The 19,331-nt window shown below is 40.4% G+C and overlaps 1 protein-coding gene across 3 annotated transcripts in view; it reads left to right on the top strand.

The window, feature by feature from the left end:
• The window catches only part of cnksr1 (connector enhancer of kinase suppressor of Ras 1), a 130,835-nt gene extending 121,512 nt beyond the window's left edge, over nucleotides 1–9,323 (top strand). For all 3 annotated transcript variants that reach the window (XM_059954686.1, XM_059954685.1, XM_059954687.1), the window contains one exon: nucleotides 47–9,323. In XM_059954686.1, the coding sequence (XP_059810669.1) occupies nucleotides 47–442 (396 nt within the window). In that variant the 3' untranslated portion in view covers nucleotides 443–9,323. The remainder of the gene's footprint in view (nucleotides 1–46) is intronic.
• Nucleotides 9,324–19,331: the final 10,008 nt, after the last annotated feature.

The following is a 19,331-nucleotide window of genomic DNA, read 5'->3' as shown; positions in this document are numbered from 1 at the left end:
TGTGTTTTGCTATGGTGGTTACTAACTATTCTCTGAACAATTTTAGGCCAAAATTGTAGATTTGCAATCTATCAACAAGATCTTGGATGATCCTAATTTGACAGCAGCAAAATTCCGACACTGGAAAGAAGAAAACCTGGAGCTGCTTGCAGACATCCAGAAGGTTCCACGCCTTGCCAAGAAAGGGCGAGAAGCAAAAAGTGAAGATCTGTCAACTTCTGAAACAGACCTACAACCGGGCCCCACAGAGAATCCTTTAGCTTGGCTTGATACAGGTCAGATATTAGCAGAATCTTCAGCTTCCAGTTTACAGGAAGAACTGGAAAACAAAAGAGACATCTGTTCAGATAGGACTATGCAATTAGGATCTGGAGATGCCTGCGAGGAAGAATTAGATCCCCCACAGGACTTGGACATTGACAGGATCCAAAGATGCCCGTAATCATCCTCAAAATCTGCATTCCACTTATTGAATCTCCACCTTGAGCTGGGAACTGTTTATTCAGAAGACATTGTCTCCAAATAGTAAATCTGTTAAACTCAAGATTCTACCCATGCACATCGACAGAAATATAAACTGTTTTTAATAATAATTCCTGCAACACAATTAATCAAACTGGTTAAACAATAATACCACCAAGTGTTTCTGTCACATAATTGTTGCAAAGAATGAAGACATTTTAGGGACTTATGATAGTATGACAAAAGACATGTGGACAATTATTCTTTTAATCCTTCCACATAAACCAAGATTCATCACTCTGTCATTGTTTTTTGAAAAACATCTTTTCCTACTTAGTGATTTTATATGTGCTGAACAGTTGTGTCCTGAACCGACTAGAAGAATACTGCCCTTGTGTACACACGGCTGTTTCTGAGTATCAAGTGTAATTATTGACCTGCATTCAGTCTCTCTGCCTTTTATCCCATTCTATAGGTGTTCTGCACTGAATCAGAAACCAAAACTCAATCTTCAGTCCTTGAATGTCTCAACCCCATCACCATTCTCTTTCTCTGGTGATATAAGATGATCTTAGATTGTAAACAGTTCGGCCACTGTGTGCCAGTAGTGGGGCAGCAAGTGCCAGGGTGGTGCATGAGATGTGAATGTAGCCAGCAGTTTTGTCCTTGATGGAATCAGGCTTTTTAAACAGTTGTTGGAGCTGTATTCGTTCAAGCAAATGGACAGCATTCCACACACTCCTTTCTTGCACCTTGTAGATGGTGGAAAGACCTTAACTGAGTCACTTGCCTCAGGATGCTTAGTCTCTGACCTGCTCATTTGGCATCATATTCAACTGGCCGGACCAGATGAGTTCCTGGTCATTGATGACAATTAGGACATCAATGGTGAAGAACTTGGCAATGGTTATGCCACAGCATGTCAAGACTAGATGTTTAATCTTTCTCTGTTGGAGATGATCATTGGCTGATTCTTCTGTGACATGATTTTTGCATGCGTGTATGCTTGAATATTGTTCAGGTCTTACTGCCTGTGGGCATGGGCTGCTTCACTGGTTGAGCTGTAAAGGAAAATGAACCTTGTGCCCTCACTCATAAACATCACAATTTCAGACCTTACAGTGGAAGGAAAGCCATTGATGAAGTAGGTCCAGGGTACTGCCCTGAGGAACAGTGTTGATGCCTGACTTCAACCTTTTGTCCATCCCTGTTCCAACAATGTGTGCTTGACAAACAAAGACATTATAAGTTATTGTTTAAGCCTTGCAATTACTTAGACCCTTAAACAGAATGTCAGAGGAGACAATATCTTGGCAACATGGAATGGAATTGTCAGATTATGATCAAATTCTGAGGGAGGAAATTTTCTTACCTGATCTTGCTCTTATTGCTTCATTCCCTTAAAATTATGAATTTATGTTATCAACAGAGCTGCCATTTTGAGAGGAGATATGCAAACCCTGGGGAGGGTCCAGAAGGGTTTCACAGGAATAATCCTATGAGGAATCTTTGCTGTCTTTGTGTTGAAAGTGTTCAGAAGGATGAGAGGGGAAACCAACCAGATACTGAAAGGCTAGATTGAGTGGACAGTGAAAGGGTTATTTCCATCAGTAGGAGAGTCTAGCATCTGAGGGTATAACCTTGGCATAAAGTGGCATCCCTTAAAACTGAGATGAGGAGGAATTTCCTCAGCCAGAGGGGAAAAATCTGTAGAATTCATTGCCATCGAGGACTGTGGAGACCAAGTCATTAGATTTATTTAAAGACAGAGATCAATAAGTTTTTGATTGGCAAGGGCATTAAAGGTTACAGGGAGAAGGCAGGAGAATAAGGTCAGAAAAAAAAATCAGTCAGACTTGAACAGTGGAGCACACTCAATAGGCTGAATAGCTTAATTCCTATTATTCTTCTGGCATTTTCCTTATCTCCTTAGCAGTTGTCTTAACTGAGCTTTATTTTTCATCTAGATTTTAAAATAATATATAACCATATAACAAACACAGCACGGAAACGGGCCATCTCAGCCCTCCTAGTCCATGCCAAACTCTCAATCTCACCTAGTCCTACCTACCCGCACTCAGCCCATAACCCTCCACTCCTTTCCTGTCCATATACCTATCCAATTTTACCTTAAATGACACAACTGAACTGGCCTCTACTACTTCTACAGGAAGCTCATTCCACACAGCTATCACTCTCTGAGTAAAGAAAAACCCCCTCGTGTTTCCCTTAAACTTTTGCCCCCTAACTCTCAAATCATGTCCTCTCGTTTGAATCTCCCCTACTCTCAATGGAAACAGCCTATTCACGTCAACTCTATCTATCCCTCTCAAAATTTTAAATACCTCGATCAAATCCCCCCTCAACCTTCTACGCTCCAATGAATAGAGACCTAACTTGTTCAACCTTTCTCTGTAACTTGAGTGCTGAAACCCAGGTAACATCCTAGTAAATCATCTCTGCACTCTCTCTAATTTATTGATATCTTTCCTATAATTCGGTGACCAGAACTGTACACAATATTCCAAATTTGGCCTTACCAATGCCTTGTACAATTTTAACTTTACATCTCAACTTCTGTACTCAATGCTTTGATTTATAAAGGCCAGCGTTCCAAAAGCCTTCTTCACCACCCTATCTACATGAGACTCCACCTTCAGGGAACTATGCACTATTATTCCTAGATCTCTCTGTTCCACTGCATTCCTCAATGCCCTACCATTTACCCTGTATGTTCTATTTGGATTATTCCTGCCAAAATGTAGAACCTCACACTTCTCAGCATTAAACACCATCTGCCAACGTTCAGCCCATTCTTCTAACCGGCGTAAATCTCCCTGCAAGCTTTGAAAACCCACCTCATTATCCACAACACCTCCTACCTTAGTATCATTGGCATACTTACTAATCCAATTTACCACCCCATCATCCAGATCATTTATGTATATTACAAACAACATTGGGCCAAAAACAGATCCCTGAGGCACCCCGCTAGTCACCGGCCTCCATCCCAATAAACAGTTATCCACCACTACTCTCTGGCATCTCCCAGCTAGCCACTGTTGAATCCATTTTATTACTCCAGCATTAATACCTAACGACTGAACCTTCTTAACTAACCTTCCATGTGGAACTTTGTCAAAGGCCTTGCTGAAGTCCATATAGACTACATCCACTGCCTTACCCTCGTCAACATTCCTCGTAACTTCTTCAAAAAAATTCAATAAGGTTTGTCAAACATGACCTTCCACGCACAAATCCATGCTGGCTACTCCTAATCAGATCCTGTCTATCCAGATAATTATTAATACTATCTCTAAGAATACTTTCCATTAATTTACCCACCACTGATGTCAAACTGACAGGTCTATAATTGCTAGGCTTACTTCTAGAACCCTTTTTAAACAATGGAACCACATGTGCAATACGCCAATCCTCCGGCACAATCCCCGTTTCAATATGATTGATATTGACTGAGTTTGGGACATTCCTTTAATATCTATTGACAAATAAATATTTGCTCATGCAGCTTACCTGTGTAGTATACCCAAATCAAATGTTCATAGGTTTTACAATAATCAAATGCCATTTTCCTAACACATACTGCTTAAGAGTCTAAGATGGGCAATGGCTCAAAACTGTTTTTAAAAAAAAAATTTTGTTCACCAATCTCAGAAAAAATGTTGCTAACTTTTTTTTCCTCTTTTGTTAATACTGCTGAAGCTTCAGATCACGCATGAGCAATTATTAGATAAATTAGATCAGCTGTAAAACCCCCAATTGATTTGTGTTTTGGAAAAATAACTTTGTATTTCAGAATTGGTATTTGATGTTTTTATCTCTGGATGTCTCAGAGTTTAAGTGTCAAGCTTTCAGACACTGAGGTTTCCTCCTTGATGCAAGGTTGTGACTATGTAACTAAACCATTATCTTTGAATATTCACTACAATGACCAGTCTGCACATGTCGTTTGAGTATCTGCAGGTTATCTGACAAGAGAAAATTGTAACCAAACCTGCTCCTATATTTACTGGTACTTCTAGGACAGATCTGAATTGTAATTAAAAGCAGAACTCTGCAGTTTTCCTCCCTCAATCCAAGGTTGCCAAAGCCAACAAAAACATTGGAATACTACAGTATCTGAGACTGACCAACAGCTCAGTTTGGAGACCAAACCCAGATTGTTTTTGATCTACATGACTGTTTTGGAGATCACTTCTCAGCTGCTCCTGTTTTCTTTAGCCTTCGTAATAGCTGCACTTGATTTCCAGATCTTAAAAATGTGGATTGTTCCATCCCAATAAATTTTTAATTGAATTTTTTTTTAGTATAACATCCTTATAACAACCATAAAGGGAAAAGTCTGCTTAATTTGTTGCTCAGGTAACTGGTATCAGGATTGCAAAAGAATCGAACTGAAGGCAAAGTAAAATAATCTGAGTTAAGTTTATAATTTGATCACTTGACTAGCACCAAGTAGGAAAATATTGAATAGTAGAAGGCCATCACAGTTTTGATGGAGAAATAAAGAGCTGTGTGCTGGGAGCAGAAGTTCTAGAACAGGGTACGGCATAGAATTTGTATTTGAAAATGATAATATGAAAAGGCTGAATTGTTATCATATAGTGATTTGAAGAGGAGAGAATGATTTCTGGTGTACATCACACAGAGGATCAAGGTGCAAGGGACATGGAGTTTGCAGTTAGCTGAGACTTGTGAAAAGTAGTGGAGAGAGTATATACAGGAAGTTAATTATTGAAGTTGAAATGTTACTTTCAAGTGACATGGTGTTAAATAGATATGTGTAGGAGTCAGAAAATGATTTGTAATGTACTGGAAGTACAGATTTCAGCTCAGATTCAGACAGGACAATAAAATTCTGAGTCATACACGAGTAAGGCAGGAAAATAGATGGGGCTAAAGAATGCAGAATCTATCAATGAACCCAAGGCTTATTTGTGAGAAATAAATACACAGCATTGTTTGAAAAAAATGATGGAGAGATTCATTTGGCTCTGACTCAGACAGCTCTCAGTAAATATTAGACCCTATAGTATTCTGGATCCACTTAATAGTGTTCATATTCTCATGGAAGTTTACACTGAACATATCCACCATCCTTAAGGAAACATGAAGTGCTGATACACCTGTACATCTTGCTCTTGCTGCCACTGTGTGATTTGTAAGTTTTTTTTATGCAGGAAGTGGGAGGGTTGGGGTTTGATGTTCTTGCAGTTCGCCAGTTTGTTTTTCTGCATGCGGGGTTTGGGGGTAGGGTCAATGCTCTTGTTCTCGTTGCATGTAAATTTGGAGCGATTTGCACATTTTTTTGTGTGGGGAGAGGGGTTTGAATGACTTCCATGGTGTTTCTTGGTTTCGTGACTATCTGGAGAAGACGAATCTGAGTTGTATACTGCATACATACTTTGATAATAAATGAACCTTGGAAACTTTTTTTTGAACTTGGATCTTTACTGGTTCATTACTACCAGAGTCTGGTTTGTGAACCTAAATGGCGTATTCATAAGAGATGGGGGAATCTAAGCAATTTTGCTTCTCATCTGGTAGATTCAAAGTTCCAAGTACATTTATTATCAAAGCATGAATGCAATATACAACCCCGAAATCCATCTTCCCCACAGACACTCATAAAACAAAGAACCATGCAACCTATCCGTTCAAAGAAAGTTATCAAATCCCCCCCCCAACTCCCCACACGCAAAAAAATCATGCAAACGGCAACAAAATACAAGATTGAAAACAGAATATAAAACACAAAAGGCATACTTCAGTGTATTTCAGTTCAATTCAGCTCAGCTCAGTGTTCATTATCCACAGGCTGCCCAATTCTAAAATTGCCCAAAACTAGTAACAAAAAAAGAACAACCAGAACTCAATGATAAAAACCCTAAGGACACCAGACATAATGGTACAAGCAATTTCTGGATACTCTCTAGTTATAACAGGATAGACAAAAATGCAGTATCACCAAACTAGACGGTGGAGAATCATTGGAGGAGAACATTGCAGCCAATAGCTTTAGATAATCAAAGGACAAGTAAGGAGATATTTGACCATTTTCAATATCACACAATAATGTTTGCTAAGATTCCTTTCCAACAGTAGAAATAAGATTGGAGGGTCTGCTTCAACAAGAAAGGACTATAGCTTGTAAGAAAGGTCAGATCATTTTTTATTAATTCAATAAAGGAGATAAAATCTCAAAAAATATCAGATAATGTGAGGAATGGGAAAGGAAGTTGCATCCTCAGCATTTCAGTGGAAATGTTGCTAAGGAAATAGGAAATGAGTCTCTGAGGGTAGGAAGGTAGTTGGTAGAAAACCTAAAGGAAGGCATGTTTGAACCTTTGAATTTTGATTAAATGCTCTAGGAAAGCAAGGGGAAGGGACCACTGGTTGATTTGGATCTTGAGAGTTCATGATGCTCCTGAGAGTGAACGGTATATGGGAGAGGATAGGTTGCAGTGGATTAAAGAAGACGAGGTTTCTCAGTCTCTCGGTCTGCTGGGCAGATGAGAGCAGGGCTTATAAAAATGACAGGGCAGGCACTTCTTTTTAGCTGATTCTAATACAGCTATTTATGTCAAATATAATTGTTTTGATTTGAATGGTGCTACTAGTTAATGATAAAATTGTCATTTGCAAACATTGCATCCTTTACAGAAACTGACACCCCTGCTGATTCAATATAATGCTGCTGGGCCAGGAGCTGTGACGTCTTCACCTGATTATTCCATGTGAACTGCAGCAATACTGGTGTTGGGGTGAGGGCTGAGACCACTCGGCATTGTGATGTTGGGTTCAGGACTGCATTCTGGCTGCGACTATTGATGACCCATTGTTGGGAACTGGCAACAACTGGCCCATTTATTCACAGATTTCTTGAAATCTGTATCTCTGTCAAAACCTCCAGTTAAATTTAACAGAATTTACTGTCTCCTCTCTTTTTGGCCTTGGCAGCTAATGGACAGAGAGAAGGACAGTTAACTCAAAACAACAACAAGTATGTTGAATTGAAATAATTTAAAATACCAAGAACGAAAAGAAATTGCTCAATGAAGAGGCTGGGAAAAATATTTATGGTGTGTCTAAGCCTCTGATAGTCTTGATAGACCATGGATTTGCACCTTGGGAAGTTTCCAGGGCACAAGCCTGGGCAGGTTTCTTTTAATGGAAGCTGCCCAAGCTGCAAGTCTCCTCTCTCCACGCCACCGATGTTGTCCAAGGGAAAGGCATTAGGACCCATACAGCTTAGCACCGGTGTTGTTGCAGAGCAATGTGTGGTTAAGAGCCTTGCTCAAGGACACACACACAGCCTCAGCCAAGGCTCGAACTAGCAACCTTCAGATCACTAGATGAACACCTGAGCCATGCGCCAACACAATTTATGGTATATGTTTGGTCAAAAGAGAAAAGTAATGCTTTCTTTGGTATGTATGATCTAGGTGTTTTGCTTGTTTAATTTTAGAGTATTAAAAAAGAAATAACCCTGCAGATTGACATAAAAAACACAAAATGCTTGCAGAACTCAACAGGCCAGACCACATCTATGGGAAGAGGTAGTGACGACGTTTTGGGCCGAAACCCTTCATTTTGTGTTTTTTATTTATCTCCAGCATCTGCAGATTCACTCGTGTTGCCTGCAGATTGACATCTTGGAGCTGCAAAATGTTACTTGACCCAACGTGTAAAATTCAACCATGGAATCAGACTATGGCTTGAAATGAAGAACCAATAATTTTTTTCCATCCACAGCTGACTATTAAGACTATGTGATTCTTTTCCTGCTTCTGCACTTTAGACCTGTTCAGTTATAAAATAATCTTCCCCGGGACAACTGAGGATCACGATGAAGATTATTAAAGGAACTGATCTAAAATGCAGAAGCAGGAAAGGAATGACATGGACTTGATAGTCAGAGGAATCCAGGAATTAAACTCAGAAAAGATCATCAAATGGAACATAGAACAGAAACAGGCCCTTTGGTCTGCAACGTTGCTGAACCAAATAAATTGGTAACAAAATGACTAACTAATCTCTTCTGCCAACACAGTGTCCATACCCTTCTCTTACCGATTTAAGATGGCACTGCCAAAGATTTGCGACAGCTTACTGGTAAATCATAAGGCAAGAGATTCAACCAAAGGCATTAGTTATAGCATCTTTCATGAAGCAAATTGTGGTGAACTATTGCCGCAGGCAGAGGCAAGGCTGGTTCAGGCGATGAGCTGTGCTGGGGCATTGTGAAACGCAACGTGTTTGAGCTACAGAGATGGAGTGAGCGAATTAGAGGAGTTGATGCGGAAGAGTTTCGATGCCCGTCCATCTAACCCAGGTGCAAGGTTGGATCGCTCCAAGCACTGAGCCGACTTGATGAGATTGAAAATAACTTTGGGTGGGGCGGCCCAGGTGTATCAAGGCACCTGGATCTGGGTCTTGGAACATGGCGTAAGTTAAACACCAGCACAGATAGACTGAAACCTCAAGTGCTGGGTACAGAGGCAAGGGTCGAGCTGATTTCACTCACTCCACCGCGAATGTTTGTTCCTTTCTCCGCAGCACTGAGCTGTGAACTGATCGGTTGCTGTGCGTTGGTGCCCTGCTGTTGTTTGACTGAGGTTTGACTTGGGCCTACTCCAGCTGCTTCAGGAACAGATCTGGTTCAGGATACTGTTGCCTTGCTTCTATCGTTTGCACATTGTGTGATTTTCTTTTCCTCTCTTTCGCTGCTCAGTGGTTTTTAGTTATTCGAGTTTCTAGCTTTGGGGTTGCCCTAAGCAGACAAATTTCAAGGTGTATAATTTATACATTTTTTTATTAATAAATGTGCTTTGAATCTTTTCCTCACATCTATGTGCCTATCTAAATGTCTCTGAAAAGTCTCTCATGTATCTGCCCTACAACAACCCCAGACAGCACCTTCCAAGCATCTATCACTCTGTGTGATTTTAAAAAAAACTTTCCCCCCCCTCACATTTCCTTTGAAATTACCTTCTTTCACCTCAAATCCATGCCCTCTGGTATTAGATATTTCAACCCTTGAAAAAAGATATTATCTGTCTACTCGATCTATGCCTCTCATAACCTTAGAGACCTATCAGGTCTCCCTTCTGCCTCTGTCACTCCAAAGAAAACAACCCAAGTTTGCCTCACCTCTTGTTATAGCACATACCCTCTGTATCCAGGCAACATCCTCATAAACTACTTCTGCACCCTCTCCAAAGCCTTGACATCCTTCTTATAATAGGGTGACCAGAATTGTATGCAATACTCCAGATGTGGCCTAACTATTTTATAAAGCTGCCGCATATCTTCCTAACTTACTGATCACTTAAAACTTTCAGCAGTGAGGAGTTTTGAAGTGCAGAGTGCAAATAAAAATAGAAAATTCCCAATATGCCTGTGGGGAGAGAAATTGTCATGTCAGCATCAGATCTTTAGAATGAAATGTATTTATTTCATATTTTCTCATGGCATAGGAGACTATTTGGTCCATCAAGTCTATATTGACTTTCAGAATAATCCCATCTTTTCCCCACCCCCACTTATTTCCCTGTAACTTCTCAACTTATTTTCTAACTATGTGCCCATCAACACCTCACTAATTTTCCTGCCATCCTCCTCTGATAGGTGTAATTGATATTGATATAGGTGGAAACTGGAGCACACAGGAGGAACCTACATGTTGTCAGGACGTGCATCAGAGGTCACCGTATCAACCGTAAGGCAATTCCGCCAACTGCATCCTGATGTCAGAGGAATGTTGTGTTAGGAAACCCATTTTGAACAGTGTTGCTATTTTTGAAAAGAGCAGGATGTAAAGCAAAGAACAATTAAGATGACAAGCTGGACAAGGAGAAAGATAAAAATGAATAGGTGGTTATCCCTGTGAAAGAATCAAATTTCTGCTCCAAACCAAACATCGCCTCAGCTGAGAAACTGCAAAAAGAAGGACAATTCTAGTAGTAAACTCATGAGCCAAAGGGCTCAGTTGAATGTAAAATCAAAATTAAAGATATCAGCAAGCAAAAGTGCTAGTCTACCCAAAGTGGAGTAAAAACCTGAGTTATAAGGAAAGATAGAGTTGGTTAGAAATTTATTCTCTAGAATGTAGAAGATTGAGGAAGATTTAATGTACACAGAATTATGAGGAGTATAGATAGGGTAAATGGAAGCAGGCTTTTCCCACAGAAGTCAGGTGGGACTATAGGTCATGGATTAAGGGAACATGAGGGTGGTGAGAGTGTGGAATGAGCTACCAGTGTAAATGGTAATGCAATTTTGATTTCAACATTCAAGAGATGTTTAGACAGGTAAATGGATATGGAGGGGCATGGAGGGCTATGATCCCGGTGCAGATCATTGGGAGGAGGCAGTTTAAATGGTTTGGCATAGATTGGATGGGCTGAAAGGCTTGTTTCTGTGCTGTAGTTTTCTATAACTCTATGAATCTAAATATGTTTACATAGCTTCAGAAGAACTGAAAACCTTTGAAGGCAACCCAAAAATAGGAAAAGAATCGCAGCAGTAAGCAATAACTTCAAATGTTCTATTAAGATTGAATTCTGCTCATGCATGTACTTCAAGTCAATTAAGTCTGTTTTCCCCAAAGGAAATGAGATAGCAGAACACGGGCGGTAGGTTTTGCACAAGTATCTATAAATTGCCGCCTTTTATTTTTTAAAGCCAGCAGATCTAAAGACCAGAAAGAAAGGGAGTTGAAGTAGAAAGGCCAAAGATTATTTACAGGAGGCACCTCAGTAAGAAATGCTTCTGCCAAAGAGCCATCACCTCCAAGTCACATGTGGTTCTACCTGAGCTACTAACTATTCCTTCATCATCAGAGGGCCAAACTCCTGGAAATGTCTAATTAACAACATTAAGTTCTGTAATGGGAAAAAACCTATAGATCAAAAATTCAACCTACCCATCATCTCAAGGAATATTTGACAGAGGACACTAGCAGCATTTACACTGCAGCGTTGGCTTAATGAAATATGATGCTAACCATTTATTTCTAAGTTACAGGCAACTGGCCAATATTTAAAATCTTAACTGTCTATACATTTGTGCCACTTTTTCTAATTATACTGTTTTTAACTGAAACAATGATTGTTTCCTCTACTCCTAAGAACCATTATCTAGTGCAGTATTATACAGATACACTAATGAAACTGCATGAGCCTTTTCAGATGCAGAACAAGTTGGTTCCACTCATCGACTGCTTCTACCTTTATCACTGGGTGCCAGACTGCAGTAATTTTGATGGAGATAGTAAAACACTTTTTGAAAGTGGGTGAAATAACTTCTTTTGTGCTGACGGTGACTCGCACCTTTTAGGAAGTTGCATTACTGTAATGGAGTATGACAGGAGCCGAGATGGGGATCAGATACTACCTCCCAAACCTGTTTTAATCAAAAAGTTTACCAAGACCCTATATGACTTAACTGGCCTTGCCTCAGGCGCCAGAATATCCTGCAAACTAGGTACCCCAGGTCTACCCAATAATTGCCTAAACAGCTTAATCCATTTACATTTGTGGCATTTGTTGTAAATCACTGTTTCTGGGACCTTACAAAAATCACACCCCCATTGTCAAGTTTACCAACAGTGGAGTGCAAAACCGGTATGTCCAAACCTCAATCTCGCCAACACCACATCTTCCCTCCTATTCTTCGCAAAAGGCACCTCTCCTGAACTGCTGGAAACAAACTGTAATACCACCTGACTGTCCCACACTTTCTACCATTTTCCAATACCAGCCAACCTAATATAAGATCTGTCTTCGTACTTTCCCATATTGATAATAGTCTCCCCTTTCACCACCCGATACACCTGCAAGAGCAGGTACCCAACAAAACTGTACTGTTACTTACCCCACTCTCCAGAACATATAAAGGACGAAATAACAAGGGACATGGTGCCCTTTATCCCAGTTTCCCACCAAAAAGCCCCCCGGTTAAACAGTCGCGCAAGCGCACGTCGAGTGAGGATTATGCGGCTGCTGGCGTCACAGGCGGGCGGGAACGATCGCCTTCATGCGAGGCTGGCGTCACAGGCGGGCTGTGTGACGTCACAAGGGAGCGGGAACGATCGCGCGGCCCCGGCAGCGTGAGCGCGGGGTGTCGGAGCTCGGGGTGGTGAATAGCCACCCGGCGGGACAATGAACCTGGCCGGGCTGAAGGACCTTAAGAAATACTCTGTTATTGTGAGTGTGGCAGCCTTTGATTTTGTGCGATCTATTTATAATCCTCCCCGATTCAATGTCCCAAAGTTGTAGTCATCCACTTTCTGTAGCTGTTTCAGAAGTGCCATTAGAACTTGTTCATGGTAAAGGCTGACACTTGTAGATTCTCCCTGAAAAAGTGCTCCTAAAATTGCTTGCTATTTCTCCAGATTCCAAATGAATTGATCAACATTAGTTTACCAACTATTTCAAATGAAATGTAAAAGTATCAAATTCAATAAGATGGTTTTCTTTTAAAATATATGTAACTGATCGATTGCATTTTCTAGTAGATTAAATAAATCTAATCAAATGTATCTATATGTTCATGTGACTTTTAATTGCATGGCTTAGCTGAATGTTACAGTTGCCGTGTCTTTTGACAAGTTTCAAAAATTCCTGATTGGTTTAGCACGCAAATCCTACTGGGCAGGTCAGGCAGTATCTGTGGAAAGAGACACAGGGTTAACAATTAAGGTCAAAGATCCTTCATCAAAACTCATTAACTTAGTAAATACGTTGAGTACCTGTGACATGCGACCTGGCAAAGAATATCCTGATACCAAACAATATAATACATAAGAATGGGAAAGGTCTTCATTAGGAAATGTAAGATGTAAAATCAGAATGGATGGATGGAGCTATGAAATAAGGTAACGTTAGGAATAATATACTCCATCTTTTAATAGTATCTATACTATCAGTCATTTTTAATAATGAAGTTAGAAGTCCCTTCCCCCTTCTTATTTAATTACACACACAGATCCCATGTGGACTTCCTGTACCCCAACCCCTTATATCTGGTCATAGTTCCCTCTACCATTCACCTCTCATCAATGGTGGCCATTATCACATCCATTACCAGATTACAGCACTGCTGCTACCCTGTAGTGTCCCTTCTTTCATCCTCCAGCAGCTGTCTCCAACCTTCATCCCACTGTGCTCTGCCTGACACTCATTTCCCCTCTCTTTGTTCAAAGTAAATTTTATTATCAAAATACATATATGTCACCATATATAACCCTGAGATTCATTTTCTTGTGGGCATACTCGGTAAATCTATTGAGTAGTAGTCAGGATCAATGGAAGATCAACCAGAGTGCAGAAGACAACAAATATAAATAAATAACAAGAACATGACATAAAGAGGCCTTGAAGGTGAGATCTTTGGTTGTGGGAACATTGCAATGATGGGGCAAGTGAGAGTTATCTCCTTTTATTTAAGAGTCAATGGTTGAGGGGTAATAACTGTTCTTGAACCTGGCGGTGTGAATCCTAACTCTCTTGTACCTTCTACCTGATGGCAGCAGTGAAAAGAGAGCGTGACCTGGATAGTGGCGATCTTTGATGATAGATGCTGTTTTCTTGCAACAGTGCTTCATGTAGGTGTGCTCAATGGCTGGGAGGGCTTTACCTGTGATTTACTGGACCAAATCCTTTTTCTATCACCCACCTGCCACTGTTTTCCAATTCCAATTCCAACTCCACTTCCACTGCTTGGCATAACCGGCCTGTCATCTCTCACTCCCTTCTCAGTCATCAAGGGCTCCTGTTTCACCACTCCCCCTCTTCCCTATATACTAGACATCTCACCTCTCCACTGTCAGTCCTGTTGCAGAGTTTCAGCTTAAAACATGGACGATGTCTTTCCCCCTTACAGATGCTGCTAGACATAGATTTCCTCCAGCAGAACATTTTTGTTTATTGGTCCAAGCTTTAGCATCTGCTAAAATCTTTTGTGTTTGAAAATTGCAGGGAGTTGTCAAAGAATGTATCAGTTGGATCAGTTGGAAATTTGGGCAGAGAAACTGCAGGTGGAGTTTAATCCGCACTTGTATGAGCTGTTATATTTTTTGGGAGGTCAAATGCAAGAAGAAAGGGTGAAGAAAATGCCAGCATTCTTAGGAATATCGATGTACAGAGCTACATCAGGGTGATGAAAGTGCCAATGCATCTTGCTTGCTTTCACTATCAAGGCTCTAAGCATAAAACTCAGTTATACACTCATCTGGGAAGTTGTATAAAACTTTGGTTTGGCCACTTTTGGAGACCTGTAAACTGTAGAACTGTGAAGGAGAGTTAATTTCATTCAGACAAAGGGCAGGAATTTGCTGAATGCTCCATAGAGCAATTCTGGCTGCCAGAATATTAGAAGAATGTGGAGACTTCGAGGAGAGTATAGAAGAGACTCAGTGGAATGTTGCTTGGATTGGAGTGTATTAGCTGTGAAGAGAGGCTGGGTTAGCTTGGATTGTTTTCTTTAGAACATAGGAGACTGGGGGCTGAACTGATAGAAGTGTATAATGTTATCGGAGACAGGTAGGATAGATTATTATTTTCCCAGAGTTGGTGTCAAACTCTTTGGAGGACATAGGTTTAAAGTGAGGAGGGAGGGGGTAAATTTAAAGGAGATTTGTATAGTTTTTTTTAATATGGAAAGTATTAGTTGCCTTGAATGCATTGCCAGGGGAGTGGTGGAATCAGATACAATAGCAGCATTTAACAGGGGTTTAGACAAACACTTAAACAGGCAGGGTCAAGAATAATATGGACCATCTGCAGGCAAATGAAATTAGTTTAACTTGGCTTCATGGTTTGTGATTGGTGAGCCAGTCCCTGTACTACACTTTACTATAAATCTTAGAAAATTAGTGACTGGACTAGGAAGCAATTAGGAAATGGAAGCAAATGGTGTGCAGGAGATTAGAGTAAGGAAGCCTTTCCATAATTGTCCAGGACTTCGCTGCAGAAGCAGCTGGAGCTAGCTGGTCTCTGTACCTCAGGAAGGAAACACAAGAAAATCTGCAGATGCTGGAAATCCAGGCAACACCCACTAAATGTGTGAACTCAACAGTTCAGAAACTCAACAGTCCTGCTGAAGGGCCTCGGCCCGAAATGTCCACTGTACTTTTTTCCATAGATACTGCCTGGCCTGCTGAGTTCTTCCAGCATTTTGTATGACCATACACTTCCCCGCACTGCATTGCATCTGCCTCTTCTTTGCCAATTTCTTCTAATCTGCAGACTACCTGCTCCCACAATACTGCTTGCCTCTCCGCCAATCTCTAATTGCTTCAGTCTATTAAATTGCAATTTATAAAAGTATTTGATAGGCTTTGAAAATAAAATTAGAATCTTTTAAATTGTTTCATTGATTTTTACATTTTTTGAATATGTTAGGAACATTCACAAACTTAATACTAATATCTTCAATGGATTTAATACCATGCCTGCGGTATGGGCAGTTAGATGCCAGAGTGCTGACAAGGTTTGTTCTGAGCTGGTCACGAGATGCAAGGAATGTCCTGAAATTACTTTAAATAGGTATGGCTTTAGGCAGCAGAGCAGTGCCAGTGGTTCTAGTAACAGTCAGTGTGTACCTACTGCATTGCTCAATGGCAAGAGCACCTGACTCACTGCTGGCTGCAGCATCTGACACACAGAGACCTTGGGAATTTTAGGGTTTAGATTAGGGGATCTGCCATTCTGAGATAAGAGAAAGCTTCTTCACTCAGAAGGTTGCAAATGTTTTCTAAGCGATCAGCGTTCAATTTCATCAGTATGCATCAGCACACTTCACTAATTTCTGCCAGTGTTACTCAGTAATTAAATCTATTACTAATCTTTTCATGCATTCCAGAGATTTGAGTCATACGCAGAGTTTGAAATTATCCAAAATAGACACATGTCCTAGTCATGAATATCCATCAAAAAAAGGGCAGCAACATGAAGGTGCTGATGCAGGGTTTGAACATGACACGTCAACATTTCCTTTCCTCTACAGATGCTGCTCGATTCTCCAGCAGATTGTTTGTTTCTGAAGCATAATCTCTGAAATTGAACTCTGAAGATATATAATGGGAGGAAGCATAGTGAGAGGAAATAATGAAATATTACAGTTTTACTGTGGGTTCAGAAGCAGCAGTTTAAGAATGTTGGTACACAATTCTTTGTAAGTTCCTCTGCAAATCGATAACTACACAAATACTATTTATTAAGAATATTTGGTTTACAAAACTTGGAGTTCATTTGGTACAACATTTATACTCCTTATGTACTTCTGGACAGATTATGTGAAATCAATCATCCTAACGACGTGGCAGTGTTCAGATAGGACAGACTGAAGGTCTATATGAGTGGAATTAAGGAATAAGAAAGGGATGACCATGTTAAGCAATTATATTATAGACTTAACAATAGTCAGCAGGATTTCGAGGGGCATAATTGTAGGGAGATGGCAGATAGTTAAATAAGAAAAATAGGGCATGATAGGAGGTGATTTTAATTTTCTACATATTAAATGCAATTCCCATGCCATTAAAAGACTGGAGGGGATAGAATTTGTTAAATATGTTCAGGAAAATTCCATTAGATCTTTTATTAAAAATAACTAGATGTCCCATCTAGAGAGAACACTATACTGGATCTCCTATTAGGGAATGAAACCGGGCAGGTGATGGAAATGTGAGTAGGAGACACTTTGGATCTGGTGATCATAATTCCATTAGTTTCAAGATAAGTAGGAAAAATGATAGGGTGGATCATTAGTTTGAGATTCTTAATTGGAGGAAGGCAATTTTGATGGCATCAAAAAGGTGTGGATTAGGAAAAGTAGGTTTCTGGCAAAGGGATGTTTGGTAAGTGGGAGGTTTTCAAAAGTGAAATGTTGAAAGTACACAGTTGGTATGTTCCTGTTAGAATAAAAGGCAGTGCTAACACCTTTCAAGGATTATTGAGGCCCTTATTAAGAAGAAGAATGAAGTGCATGGAAGGTATAGACAGCAAGGTACAAATGAAATGCTTGAAGAGTTTAAGAAATGCAAGACAATACATAAGGAGGAAATCGGGAGGGCTAAAAGAAGGCATGAATCAGAATCAGGTTTATTAGCACCAGCATGGGACATGAAATTGTTTACTTAGCAGCAGCAGTTCAATGCAATACATAATCTAGCAGAGAAAATAATAATATTAAATAAACAAGTAAATCAATTACAGTATACGTATATTGAATAGATTTTTTAAAACATGCAAAAACAGAAATACTGTATATTTTTTTAAAAATTGAGGTAGTGTCCAAATATTCAATGTCCATTTAGGAATCAGATGGCAAAGGGGAAGAAGCTGTTCCTGAATCGCTGAGTGTGTGCCTTTAGACTTCTGTACCTCTTACCTGATGGTAATAGTGAGAAAAGGGTATGCCCTGGGTGCTGGAAGTCCTTAGTAATGGACCCTGCCTTTCTGAGACATCACTCCCTAAAGAAGTCCTGGGTGCTTTGTAGGCTAGTACCCAAGATGGAGCTGACTAAATTTACAACCTTCTGCAGCTTCTTTCAGTTCTCTGCAATAGCCCCTCCATACCAGACAATGATGCAGCCCGTCAGAATGCTCTCCACGGTACAACTATAGAAGTTTTTGAGTGTATTTGTTGACATGCCAAATCTCTTCAAACTCCTAATAAAGTATAGCTGCTGTCTTGCCTTCTTTATAGCTGCATCGATATATTGGGACCAGTTTAGATCCTCAGGATCTTAACACCCAGGAACTTGAAACTTCTCACTCTCTCCACTTCTGATCCCTCTATGAGAATTGGTACATGTTCCTTTGTCTTACCCTTCCTGAAGTCCACAATCAACTCTTTTGTCTTACTGACGTTGAGTGCCAGGTTGTTGCTCTGGCAACATTCCACTAGTTGGCATATCTCACTCCTGTACATCCTCTCATCACCATCTGAGATTCTACCAACAATGGTTGTATCATCAGCAAATTTATAGTTGGTATTTGAGTTATGCCTAGTCACACAGTCATGTGCATATAGAGATTAGAGCAGTGGGCTAAGCACACACCCCTGAGGTGCGCCAGTGTTGATCGTCAGCGAGGAGGATATGTTATCACCAATCCGCACAGATTGTGGTCTTCTGGTTAAGAAGTCAAAGATCCAATTTCAGAGGGAGGTACAGAGGCCCAGGTTCTGCAACTTCTTAGTCAGGATTGTGGGAATGATGGTATTAAATGCTGAGCTATAATCGATGAACAGCATCCTGATGTAGGTGTTTGTGTTGTCCAGGTGGTCTAAAGCCATGTGGAGAACCATTGAGATTGCATCTGCCATTGACCTATTGTGGCGATAGGCAAATTGCAATGGGTCCAGGTCCTTGCTGAGGCAGGAGTTTAGTTTAGTTATGAGCAATCTCTCAAAGCATTTCATCACTGTAGATATGAGTGCTACCAGGCGATAGTCATTAAGGCAGCCCACATTATTCTTCTTAGGTGCTGGTATAATTGTTGCCTTTTTGAAGCAAGTGGGAACTTCTGCCCATAGCACTGAGAGGTTGAAAATGTCCTTGAATACTCCCGCTAGTTGGTTAGCACAGGTTTTCAGAGCCTTACCAGGTACTCCTTCGGGACCTTCCACCTTGCGAGGGTTCACTCTCTTTAAAGACGGCCTAACATCAGCCTCTGAGACAGAGATCACAGGGTCATCAGGTGCAGCAGGGATCTTCACAGCTGTAGTTGTGTTCTCCCTTGCAAAGCATGAAACTGCTCTGGGTGACAGGGTGAAAGAGAACCCTAAGGGCTTTAGATTCAGATTTATTTATCACATGTGCATCAAAACATACAGTG

Source organism: Hypanus sabinus, chromosome 30 (assembly GCF_030144855.1).
Source record: "Hypanus sabinus isolate sHypSab1 chromosome 30, sHypSab1.hap1, whole genome shotgun sequence".
Taxonomy (NCBI): domain Eukaryota; kingdom Metazoa; phylum Chordata; class Chondrichthyes; order Myliobatiformes; family Dasyatidae; genus Hypanus; species Hypanus sabinus.
Note: the sequence above shows the minus strand (reverse complement) of the source record. Positions and strands in the feature narration are given on the sequence as shown.